This window comes from Eurosta solidaginis, chromosome 3 (genome assembly GCF_040869045.1).
Source record: "Eurosta solidaginis isolate ZX-2024a chromosome 3, ASM4086904v1, whole genome shotgun sequence".
NCBI lineage: Eukaryota > Metazoa > Arthropoda > Insecta > Diptera > Tephritidae > Eurosta > Eurosta solidaginis.
This window is the reverse complement of record NC_090321.1, coordinates 12,408,621-12,419,874: the sequence shown is the minus strand read 5'-3', so window position 1 is coordinate 12,419,874 and position 11,254 is coordinate 12,408,621. Positions and strand designations below refer to the sequence as shown.

Genomic DNA, 11,254 nt, shown 5'->3' with positions numbered 1-11,254 from the left:
TCTCGCCATATCCATAACCTAAAAATATTTGAGTGTGTGAATTTAATAACTTTTTATAGATTTTATTCATTCTTTTGGATAAATTGTGATTAAGAGACTTATTTTTTGTGGAATATGTTTGCAATTTTTTGCGTTTTCTTCATGTTTATATAATTTTCACGATTTTTAGGTTAAGGCACCATTAATCGATCACATTGGAGATGGTTATGAATATGGGTATGGTTACGACTATGGCGTTAGGGTTAAGGAAGTTTAAAAGCGGAGTCACTGGTGCCGTTTGTCGTATCGCTGTAGTCGTATCCCTAACGTAATCAGCTGTTTATCGTTACTACGGTGAAGCAAAAACCAATTGGTTGGATATGATACGGTTACGACCTTAGCGTCACTAATAATCGATTGCATTGATTCCCATAAGGTTGGTCGAATCAGCTGTTATAAGGTTACCGATAAAGCACCAATGTCTGCAGCTTAAATAGCCCCTTAGTATGGTTGACGCTTTTCAACGATTGCTCTACAGGTATTCCGAGCCAGGGGCCATATTCGCTAACTGTGAGTTTTAAAGTGTACACAAGAAATTGTGTAAACTTTGAAATTCTGATACTGTAAAGCACAACTGTGAACAAAAAAACTCACTGATAAAAACTTCGCGAGTTTTCTTGACAGCCACTATTTTGACATTCAAAACTCATGCGCACTGTTGCAGAATGACTTTTTGTTTTCATGGCGTTTGATGAATATTTTCTCACTGACATAAGACTTTTACATTCAGCGTTCATTCAGCAAAACAATGTGCACAATAATTTACAGAATCGCTTGAAAATTTAAAGTGTAAATTGTGTGTGCAAATGGTTTTCAATGAGTGTACATTTTCAGTTTTTCACAGTGGGAATTGACCCCCAGTGCTCCCAACCCAACTAAACCATGGCGCAACAATACAGTGCACTGTGACATACATACAAACAAATAGAAATTTCATGTATTTTGTTTATGTAAACAGATGGAGTTACAAGCCAACCTAATAAAACCGCACTGCGTTTTTTTAGCGCACGCAAACAACCGGCGTTTTTTGCCCCTAACCCAAATAAGCATGCGTTGCGACAATGGAAAGCATGTGTGCAAACGTCAAATCTAAATGTCACGCAGAACAAAAATTGGAAATCGAGTTCATAGTGTACAAGTACAAGTATAGGTACACTATGATCGAGTTAGGTTCTCACGCAGCAAATTCAATTTGAGTTGCTCTCATACAAGTTGTATGTGCATGAGATATTTTTGACAGCAAATGACTTGAGTGCGTTTATATTAGGTTGGCTTGTTAAGTCAAAATCGTAACTGCGCCGGAAGCTGAAGTGTCAAATTATATCAAAACAGTACCAATCAGCTGATTTCGCCATGAACTAAAAGATTGAAAAATCGATTGCTTTTTCAGGTCCAATCGACACGAAAATAAGAAAAGCCGTAAAAATCATAGTGTACAAGTACAAGTGTGTTGACTTATCTGTCAAGCATTCTGACAGGCACTCGCTGGATTCGGAATGACAGCGAATTCAAAATGGATACCATTACCGAATGCTCCGAATGATTGAAAAATTTAAAAAGTCGAGACGATTGGTAGACAAAAATGTTGTCGTTGAGACCAAAAATGCGACTCTAGACCTGAGATTTCCATCAGGTGAGCGAGGCTGTTTGTAGTTTTGACGTTTATCGCTTAGTGAACACACTTGGTATAGGTACACTATGGTAAAAATGTCCATCACGTTTAAGGTAACAAAAGCATCCGAAAACCCTTTAAATTTACATTTTCTTCCAGTAAAAGTAAATGGGGACGGAATTGCCGATGTAGATAATTACTTCAACCCTTATACAAGAGAGGAGCACTGTGGTATTTTATCAAATGCAGTTCGCGGCTTTCCTCTAAAAGGCGAAATTCTTAAAGTGCCTTTGACACATACGGGTTATGTACTACAAGAAACCGGAGAAGCCTTAAATAGTGAAGGAAGTCGCAATTTATATGTCAGCGGTAGTTTTGATCGCTTTCACTATTGGAATTATGACAAGATACCGACTCGGGCGGATCCTTATAAACAAGCGATACAATTGCTGAATCTTTCTGAAGAGGTAGGTTTTCATAAACTATTAGGCTCTTTTTTTATATATGCAAACATTTATTTTCCCTCAAGCTTTATTCGCCGGTCATTGATGCTGATATTGATGTGGAAATGGAAAGAGGCATTAACAAATCTGGAGCTAAAGAAAACGGCCATTAGTAACTAAAACTATAGTAGTAACAGTATACAATAATATAATTTAAAGTACATTAAGTGTTATCTTTATTATGAATACGTTTTGTACACTAAATATGTTTATTCAGATGTACGTACTTAAGACTATATGGGGCTTATTAATCGCTCGGTTCTATTCATCTGCATCTGCAAAACGCTCATCGTCGTTCAAGTTTAGGTTACGCATGCCTCCCTGTGCATCTTCAGCATCGTCGCGTGCGCCATTACCAGCTGGCCCAATACCATTATCAAAGTTCTGCCCGTCGTCATCCATAAAATCGCTTTCCTCCGATATACTATCTGCTGAATCGGGATGTAGAGCTTGACAATCAGTCATTGCCTGAAACATAGTTTCGACTGTATTCACATCATCGGGAATTAGCCAACATTCTGTCAAATTATCCCCATTATCATCTTCATCAGTAGCATTACCCTCATCTACATCTTCATCATTCTCATTATCTGGATGTTCTTCCATTGGTACAACTTCTAAATCGTCGTTATTTACTGGCCCACCGTGTCCATTACGGTTGTTAGCTGATTCTCGAGTTGCTTTATCATATACACCTCTCCATTCAAGATTGTGGTCTAGCATAAAATATATACACTTACTCGGACTTGAGGATATGCCGTGAACACTTATTTGTTTCCAAGATATAGAGATTCCTTCGCTCATATTATCTGCTTGCCATCCTAAAGAACTGAAAATACATTTACATTACGCAGTTACATATATACATACAAAGGGCACATCCTTATAGCACTTACTTTTGGCTTATATACAATATTCCTTTTCCAATCACTTTCTCACCAATTTTAAGCTTTATGTTACTAGCTGTGTAAATTAATCCCTCATCAGGTGGACTTATTTCCCCAATTAAAGCCATATCCTTTAATTAAACTCCGTTGAATTTGCCAAATTTGGAAAACAACAATAAAGCCGGCACTACAATACTACAATAGAATAATTTATTAGTCCAGTTTCACACTGGTTATTTGCGGTCTACAGCTGCTTGTGACCTCAGCCATGAGAAAAAGTATGCAAGATATTGCAAATGAGCATCACAAACTTAAAATATGCGGCGTTTGACAGTTGAATTAAATACACGGGATGGACTCCATAGCAAAGAGGATTGATATAATAAAGGGCCCATTACTGATACTTAGCATAGACTTGACTTGGCTTGAGAACTGTCACTTACAGTTCTGTTAAATGAACATTGCATGTTACTAGGTACTCAAAACTTAGCAACACTTAACTTGACTTAGAAGTCTGTTGAATTTTGATTTTCTATGTAAGTTCTTAGTAACGTTTACATTTTGAGATGCCATTTGTTTGTTTCCATTTCATTTTGACATTTTGTCATACAAACTGACATTTATTTAAAAATAAATTTCAAGGCTGGTTATGATGCCAGGTTGTATGCGCCAAGTGGAGTATAATCGTGGCTAAGTTGCCAAGTTTACGCCAAGTCAAGTCAAGTCTATGCTAAGTATCAGTAATGGGGGCTTAAGAGACGTCAGTTCATATTTTTGCGAAATTTATTTGTAATGTCCCATTTGAGGGGTAATTTCAAATTGCTTCTACACATTTTCATGAGGTATTTTTGATTGGGTAATTTTATACGACAGCGTGACACTGCTAATACGCGTCCAAAAATATCGAAAGAGGTGTCAAAAGACGCATATTAATCTCACCAACAATAATCCGAAGCCGGAAAATAAAAATAAATTTATCTCTGTCTGGAGATATTTGCAGTTGAAGTTGGCGACTCTCATGTGGTTGTTGTAATGTTGTTTTACCCACAAAAAAAATTGTGAACATTGTGTTTTGCGCGGATATAGTTTTGGTCTCCAAACCGGTGTTGGACCCATCCAGGGTAATTTTTTATAACCGCGGCCAAGGTCGCCAACGCAGAAAGGTGTTCTGCACAAAAATTCTATTGATACAACCCTCGTTTTCGGAGGGACCCGCGGGTAATTTTTCGGTTTTTCGTTAATATCTTTTGAACGAGTTAAAATTATTATTATTAATTTATCTTCCGGTTTCGGATTATTAATACTGATGTCAAGACGCGTAGTTTGATACCTCTCTCGACATTTTTGGACGTGTATTAGCAGTGTCATGCTGTCGTATAGAATTACCCTTGATTGTTAATACAATAATTCATCATGTTTCCAACAATCACAATATATATTAATATAAACTTCTTAAAAATGTATAGAAGGTAATTTTCTAATACCCGCCAATCAGGTACATTACAAGCAAAAATCGAACTGACGTCTCTTATTATATCAAGCCCCTTTGACGCGTCGTTCGACACCTCTCCCACAGAAACGATATAATATAGAGACATTGCATAGACGAAAAATAGTGTAAGGCAAGCTTCACAAAATTCTAGTAGGTCATATTCACCACTTACCACAGCAGAATTTGTTAAACTACCACTGGCTGTATTTGTTATTTAATAATTATTTGTACACTTTTTATTCAGCTAATGTGTTCAGAATTTTAACTTTTACTCACTAAAACTCCAATCAGTGTATTTCTGTGCTTAAATTATGTTAAAAATTGTGTTAAAGTTTTTGGTGCGGTGAAAGTGACCTACTAGAATTTTGCTACGCTCCGCTGCTTTCCATCGAAGTTCGCGCATGCAATATCTTCCCTGCAAAAACGCTCGTGCCAATCCACGTCATTTGACTAGTCATTTTACAGTCATAGGTTATATTCATAGTCACATTTGCATGGACGTGGGTAAGTTTTGTGACCAAATTTTTTGTAGGGTTTATATTCAAAAATTTTGTCTGCCATAAGCAGTCGACCGCTGTCGTAAAATATTACCATAAAGCCATAACCAGATAAAACAGCTGATTGAACCTACCTTATGGAAATCAATGTAATCGATTAATGGTGCGTAGCATCACAAATCACACACAGAAGATTGTGCATTCACGAGTTTAAAATTGCTTCGTTCTGCGCAACTAACTTGATTATTGATATTGATGATTAACATGTATAGATGCTTGAATGCTTCAGCGAATGAAAGAAAGGGAGAAAAAAAAAAGAAAAACAAGAGCTGATGGAAAATGACGTAAAAATTGCCAATAAAAAACAGCTGAACTAATGTTTACATGCGCAATGCGCCACCTTCTATAATTCCATCATGCCGTACCATAACCTAACTCGATTATATTGATTTCCATCACAAATTACCTAACCAGAGTTCAAAATTGCTTCGTTCTGCGTATACGTCACAGTTGACTGCTTGAGCGAATGAAAGAAAGAGAGAAAAAACAGCTGATCTTTTGTTTACATGCGCAATGCGCAATCTTCTGTGTGATTTGTGAATTAACATAAGGTAGGTGTGGCTTTATGGTTATAAGTCACTAAGGCTGAGTAACACAGCACTGTGCTGTGTTATTATGTTAACACTCAGTAATGTGCGGCACGCACACGCACACTTATCGATTAATTTATAACACAGTGGCACACTCTATGGCACAAAGCTGACTGTTTCTATAGCACAGAGAATGACACTCAGATCGTAAGTGCACATTCAGACATACATAGTCCATTGTGCTTGTGTTTTGCTTGTGTGTTGCTTGTACTCATAATATTGCCTGTGTATTACGTTTAAAAGATGTGGGCACAAAATATATACTCTAAGTTGAAAATGTTCTATTTAAACAAAGGTTGTGGTTATATAACGTAGATTCCCTAAACATGGGAGTATGCAAGAAGATAAATGTTGCCATGATTTACTTTTCTAAGACGGCCCATACATGACACAAAGCCATGCACAAATATAAAACGACGGAATTTGTGCAAATGAAAATTTTGACATACACGGCTCAAAAACACTGCGCAATATTCATTTTTAATGTAGCGCAACAAATGAAAGATGTGTTTTAATTGTGTAAAAAAGGCACTAATTTTATAAAAAAAAACACTATTTATTTTCCACAGTGCTGGTGATTTACAGTATAAGTCGAAAAACTCGCACCAGAAGCGTTTATTTTCCATTGTATTAATAATATATATTTTTTAGTTTCAACATGCTGAAAGGTTGCTAAACATTTCCTTCGAAGATCTTTTAAAAGTCAAAACACTGTCCTTCCTCCATAAATTGATACACACGATGGAACCAGACTATCTATATTGTAAGCTTATTTTTCTGCAATCATCAAGATCGGTGCTTCTTCTTAAGCACATCAGATACCGCTCGCTAACCTCTGAGCGCCAATTCTTTGTTACTGCAATACGTCTTTGGAACTCGCTACCTACAAGTCTTCGACTCTTAAGTAATGCTCTGCACTTCAGAAAAGAGCTAACATCATTTTTTAACGACTCTTAAACTGGATCTCAAATTGTTATTAAAATGTTCATTTCTAAGTCCTTTTCCTTTCTCTGTGTCTTCTTTCTTTATTTGTTAAATACTATTCAATCTATAACCAGCCAAAGGTTATCATCACTACTGCTGTCTTTTAATATTTATTAACTACTCTTCCTTAGTTTTAAGATTTACATTTACATACATAAATATTTCACTATTGTCCGTTATATTTAATTTAATTTGATTAATCTAATTTATTATTATTATAAATGTTCAATTTTTATAGCTCATGCTATTCATGACTAGCACTGTTAAATAATTTGTCAAAATTGTTGTGCTAGGAACAAATTTTCAAATAAATACATACATACATACCATCTCAACTCATTGCAGCACTGCGCAATATTCATTTTTCAACTAGCGTAACAAATGAAACATGTGTTCTAATTGTTTAAAAAATTATTATGTATTATTGAATTTATGTGAATTCCTGTTACAAGCTAGAGATGGTCCTTACGCCTTCGATATTAACATTTTTAAGCAACATTACTGATGTTATATTATCAGAAACCACAGGTAAACTGTGTAGCATTCACCACACACGAAGAAAAAAGCATGTGCAATATTTGCAGCATGCGTAAATATCAAAATCGTTTTGATTTTAGCGCAGTTCTCTGCGCAAATAGCGCAACCAGTGCACACACCGGGCAAATCCTTGTGCAAATTGGTAATTGGCACAAGGATACTTGAGCCGTGTAATTGGTGTATAAATGGCGTCAAACGTGGCGTTAGAAGTAAGTAACACAGTACTGTGCTCTGATATTGTGCCAACACTCATATCGACTTTCGATAATCAGTTATAACACAATTGTGTTAACACTGCAAAGTGTGCCTGTGCTACTGTGTTAACACTCAAAAAATAGTGTCATTACCCACCACTATAAGTCACAATTAATTCGCCCTTTAATCGCAATGTATCGGGGATAGTGGCCTAAGTAATCCGTCCGTGTTGCGCAGCTGTCACTATTACCTTAAAGGCACGAACACATAAGAAAAACCTATTTGACGATCCCCATACAAACACATGCGAATGCTATCTGCTGATAGCGAGTGATATGCAAATTAAAAGACTACAAATACAACAAAACAAGGCAATGCGATTTATATTTAAATGTCCCCCAAGAACATCAAAAGCTATAAAGCTGAATCGGTTAAACTGGCTTAGTATAAAACAGTCAAAGTCAAAAAAGTTACTTCACTTTGAAATTTATACATCATGTAAGATTAGGAATACTACCGAGTTACCTGAGCAATAAAATATTATATAATCACGAGATCCATAGCTATAGAACCAAAGAGTATAAATATAATAAGAGCCGTCACTCGTTATTTTTTAAGCATTTACTCGATGTAAGCTGTGAGGTAGTCGCTACTTTTTTTTTATGAGGGATTTTTTTGAATTGCTTTCCATTTATCCATGCGGTGTTGTCACTTTATGCAAACGTGTTTTTTGGAAAGAGAATTAAATAATTAATTAAATACAGTCGGTAAAATAAACACAAATACCTCATGAAAATGTATAGAAGACATTTATAAACATCTCGCCCGAAAAAAATAGAAAATAGTATTAAGTTTAAAGTAAAATTATTTTTATATTGTAAAACACTTAATATTTAACGAAACAAATGTTTACTTAACATCAACTAGGTCTTAAAGACCGTAATAAATAAATATAATAATAATATATAACATGCAGTCAACTTATCTGTCAGTGCATGTTCTTACGTGTTGGGGCCTTAATCATACATACGGCAAAATTAAAATGCAATAGTTATCGAAAGGGAATTTTCGATTGAATCGAGTACTAACAGACAAATCTCTTCACTAAAAAATTGACTTTTAGGAAAAGTTCGTAAAATTTATTGTCATTTGTGTCTATCAAAGAATAAATTTTAACATATATATAGTTTAGCGTTTGAAAATGGGAAAACGTAGAAAGCAAACTTTGATAGAATCTGAAGACGATTCTAGTGATAATGAAACCAATCTTGAATCGGTATGTATAAAATTCTGAACATATGTATGTATACATAATTTGGTTTATTCTCTTTTTGTGTTCTTTTTAAAACATGATACCAAAAATCTTGATTCAGGAGTTATTGTCGTTGGCAAAGAAGAAGCCAAAACCTAACATGGCTTCGATTAAATCTGCAGGTTTGTCCGATTCTGATTCAGACTCTGACTGGGCGCAGGCTGCAAGTACATCTAACGCTGTGAAGAAGAAGCGTATCAAAAATGTTAACAAAGAATCAGATTCTTCTGAATTAGAAGAAGAAAAATACAGCCAAAATGAAAATAATACATTACAAAAGGAACCTCCAGTTAGAGAAGAAGGGGAAGTTTCTGACAGCGATGAAGAAAATGAAAATAAATCTACTGATTCAAACACATCTGGGGAAAGTTCAGATTCCAACTCAGATTCAGAATTTAATGACGGTTATGATGAAAATATGATGGGAGATGAAGAGGATCGTAAGCGTCTTAATGGACTGTCGGAAAAAGAGCGCGAAACTGAAATTTTCAAACGAATCGAACAAAGAGATTTGCTAAAAACCCGATGGGAAATAGAACGAAAATTGAAGCTGGCAAGAAGAGGAGAAAAATCCACAAAATCCGTTGGAAAAAAAGAAAAAAAGAACAAAGTTGTAAAGAAACCAAAACAAAAGCAAAAAGAAGAGACAATTGAACCTAAAAAATCTATCCTAGCTGCAGAAAAGGAGCCGGAGCCAGAAAAGGCACCACCAACTTTGGATCAGGATATTGAGGAGCCAATCGTGGCAACCGAAGAGCCAACTACGGAGCGTAAAATTTCAATAGATGATCAAAATGCTGTAGATAATTTAGATCATAAAGAAAGATCAAAGGAGCGCAAAAAGAATGTTGAGATGAATCGAACTGACGATAAACGTAGTACGGCAATGGCAATGTTAAAAGCGAAACGTGAAGGCAAAGCAAAGCGAGGTAATATTCTCCAAATTAATTTTTTTAAAAGGGGATTGTGTTTTACTTTCATATATTTCTTATTTCAGAGGAAGAGGAGGCTAAAAGGCAAGCAGAGCGTGATGAAAAAGATGACAAAGAAGAGCTGGAAGGTGTATCGGGTGGAAAATCCGCTGTTAAACTAAAAGCATCGGAAATATATTCAGACGATTCGGGAAGTAGTGACTCTGATGAAGAAAAGCCTTCAGAGAGGCGCTCACGCTCAGCCAGTAGCAGCAAATCCTCAAGCGACTCGGAAGAAGAGGAAGAGGCCACAAAATTACCAGTATATATTAGCACAAGAGAAGAGCTGAACAAATTACGACTGTCGCGTTTCAAAATGGAGCGATTTATTAACCTGCCAATGTTTGAACGCACAGTTATGAATTCTTTTGTTCGTATTAGCATTGGGAACAACGGTCAGAAACCTGTTTACAGAGTTGCTGAAATAGTTGGGGTTGTAGAAACAGCAAAAATTTATAGCCTAGGAAAAACTCGAACAAATCGAGGTCTCAAACTAAAACATGGTACTCAGGAACGTGTTTTTCGATTAGAATTTATTTCAAATCAAGAGTTTACTGATAGTGAATATGTCAAATGGCGCGAGATTTGCTCACAACAAAATGTTCCGATGCCAACAGTGGATATGATTGAACGTAAACAACAAGATATTAAAGAAGCACTGAATTATGAGTTCAAAGATGAAGATGTTGATAAAATAATAGAAGAGAAAAATCGGTTTCGCAATAGACCAACCAATTATGCTATGAGGAAAACATGTTTAATGAAAGAAAGAGATGCTGCAATGTTACGGGGCGATTATGATGTAGCACAAGATTTAGGTCAACAAATTGACGAGCTTGAAAGTCGCGCATCCGAACTTGATAAAAAGCGGTCAAGTAGCATTAGTTTAATATCCTACATAAATGATCGAAATCGAAAACGGAATGTAGAGGACGCTGAGAAGGCAATTTTGGAAGAAGCTCGTGCTAATAAAGGTTTAAAAATTTCAGATCCATTTACGCGACGTATTACACAACCTCGTATGGGTTTTAAGTCAGTTGAGAAAAAAGATGAACCGTTAAAACAGCAAGCACCTATTGTTCCGGTGCCATTAAAACGAAAAACAGAAGAAAATACTTCTAGTGGCCCAAAACCAACTGGACCCAAAACAGACTATAGCTTGTATGCTCTACATGATTTTGATATTGATTTGGACGTATCACTCTTGAATACGGTACCTACAACACGATAATTGTTATATACAGTTCAATGTTTTCAACAATAGTCAGTTTAATTTTAAGCTTTCTATTTGTTTGAATAAAAGTTTGGGTTGAAATACAAAAAAACCCTTTACAAAACTAAAATTGTAGATCCATACAAAGTACGTTCTAAACACGCTCCATCAGATCAAATTATATGAGTATACACCGATGTCATAGCATGTTATGATTTTGAAAATTTAAGGAATACAAAAACTGATAGCTAAAACTGTAAAGGATAGATTATGTAGAACTTTTTCCCTCGATTTGCTACAGAGCTTGCATTAAGACACCACAAGAGAAATAAATTATATGTACTAGCCTTAATATACCTATA

The 11,254-nt window shown here is 35.6% G+C and overlaps 3 protein-coding genes across 4 annotated transcripts; 2 read left to right on the top strand and 1 right to left on the bottom strand.

The window, feature by feature from the left end:
• The first annotated feature begins 1,331 nt into the window (after nucleotides 1-1,331).
• On the top strand, nucleotides 1,332-2,390 carry LOC137246234 (uncharacterized). 2 transcript variants are annotated; one of them, XM_067777333.1, is made up of 3 exons: nucleotides 1,332-1,466; nucleotides 1,749-2,118; nucleotides 2,181-2,390. In XM_067777333.1, coding segments are annotated over exons 1-3 (459 nt in total). In that variant the 5' UTR covers nucleotides 1,332-1,464; the 3' UTR covers nucleotides 2,268-2,390. The 2 variants fall into 2 exon arrangements, with proteins under 2 accessions (XP_067633434.1, XP_067633432.1); XM_067777331.1 differs by lacking the exon at nucleotides 1,332-1,466 and having other exon boundaries at nucleotides 1,694-2,118.
• icln (chloride nucleotide-sensitive channel icln) lies at nucleotides 2,314-3,289 on the bottom strand. Its single transcript, XM_067777330.1, has 2 exons — nucleotides 3,051-3,289; nucleotides 2,314-2,983 (listed from the first exon to the last, which is right to left on the bottom strand). The coding sequence occupies exons 1-2, from the start codon at nucleotides 3,167-3,169 to the stop codon at nucleotides 2,416-2,418; spliced, it is 687 nt and encodes a 228-aa protein (XP_067633431.1). The 5' UTR covers nucleotides 3,170-3,289; the 3' UTR covers nucleotides 2,314-2,415.
• Nucleotides 3,290-8,489: 5,200 nt separating this feature from the next.
• Nucleotides 8,490-11,022, top strand: Rtf1 (RNA polymerase-associated protein Rtf1). The gene is made up of 3 exons (XM_067770841.1): nucleotides 8,490-8,672; nucleotides 8,770-9,637; nucleotides 9,706-11,022. The coding sequence occupies exons 1-3, from the start codon at nucleotides 8,598-8,600 to the stop codon at nucleotides 10,908-10,910; spliced, it is 2,148 nt and encodes a 715-aa protein (XP_067626942.1). The 5' UTR covers nucleotides 8,490-8,597; the 3' UTR covers nucleotides 10,911-11,022.
• The last annotated feature ends 232 nt before the right edge of the window (nucleotides 11,023-11,254 follow it).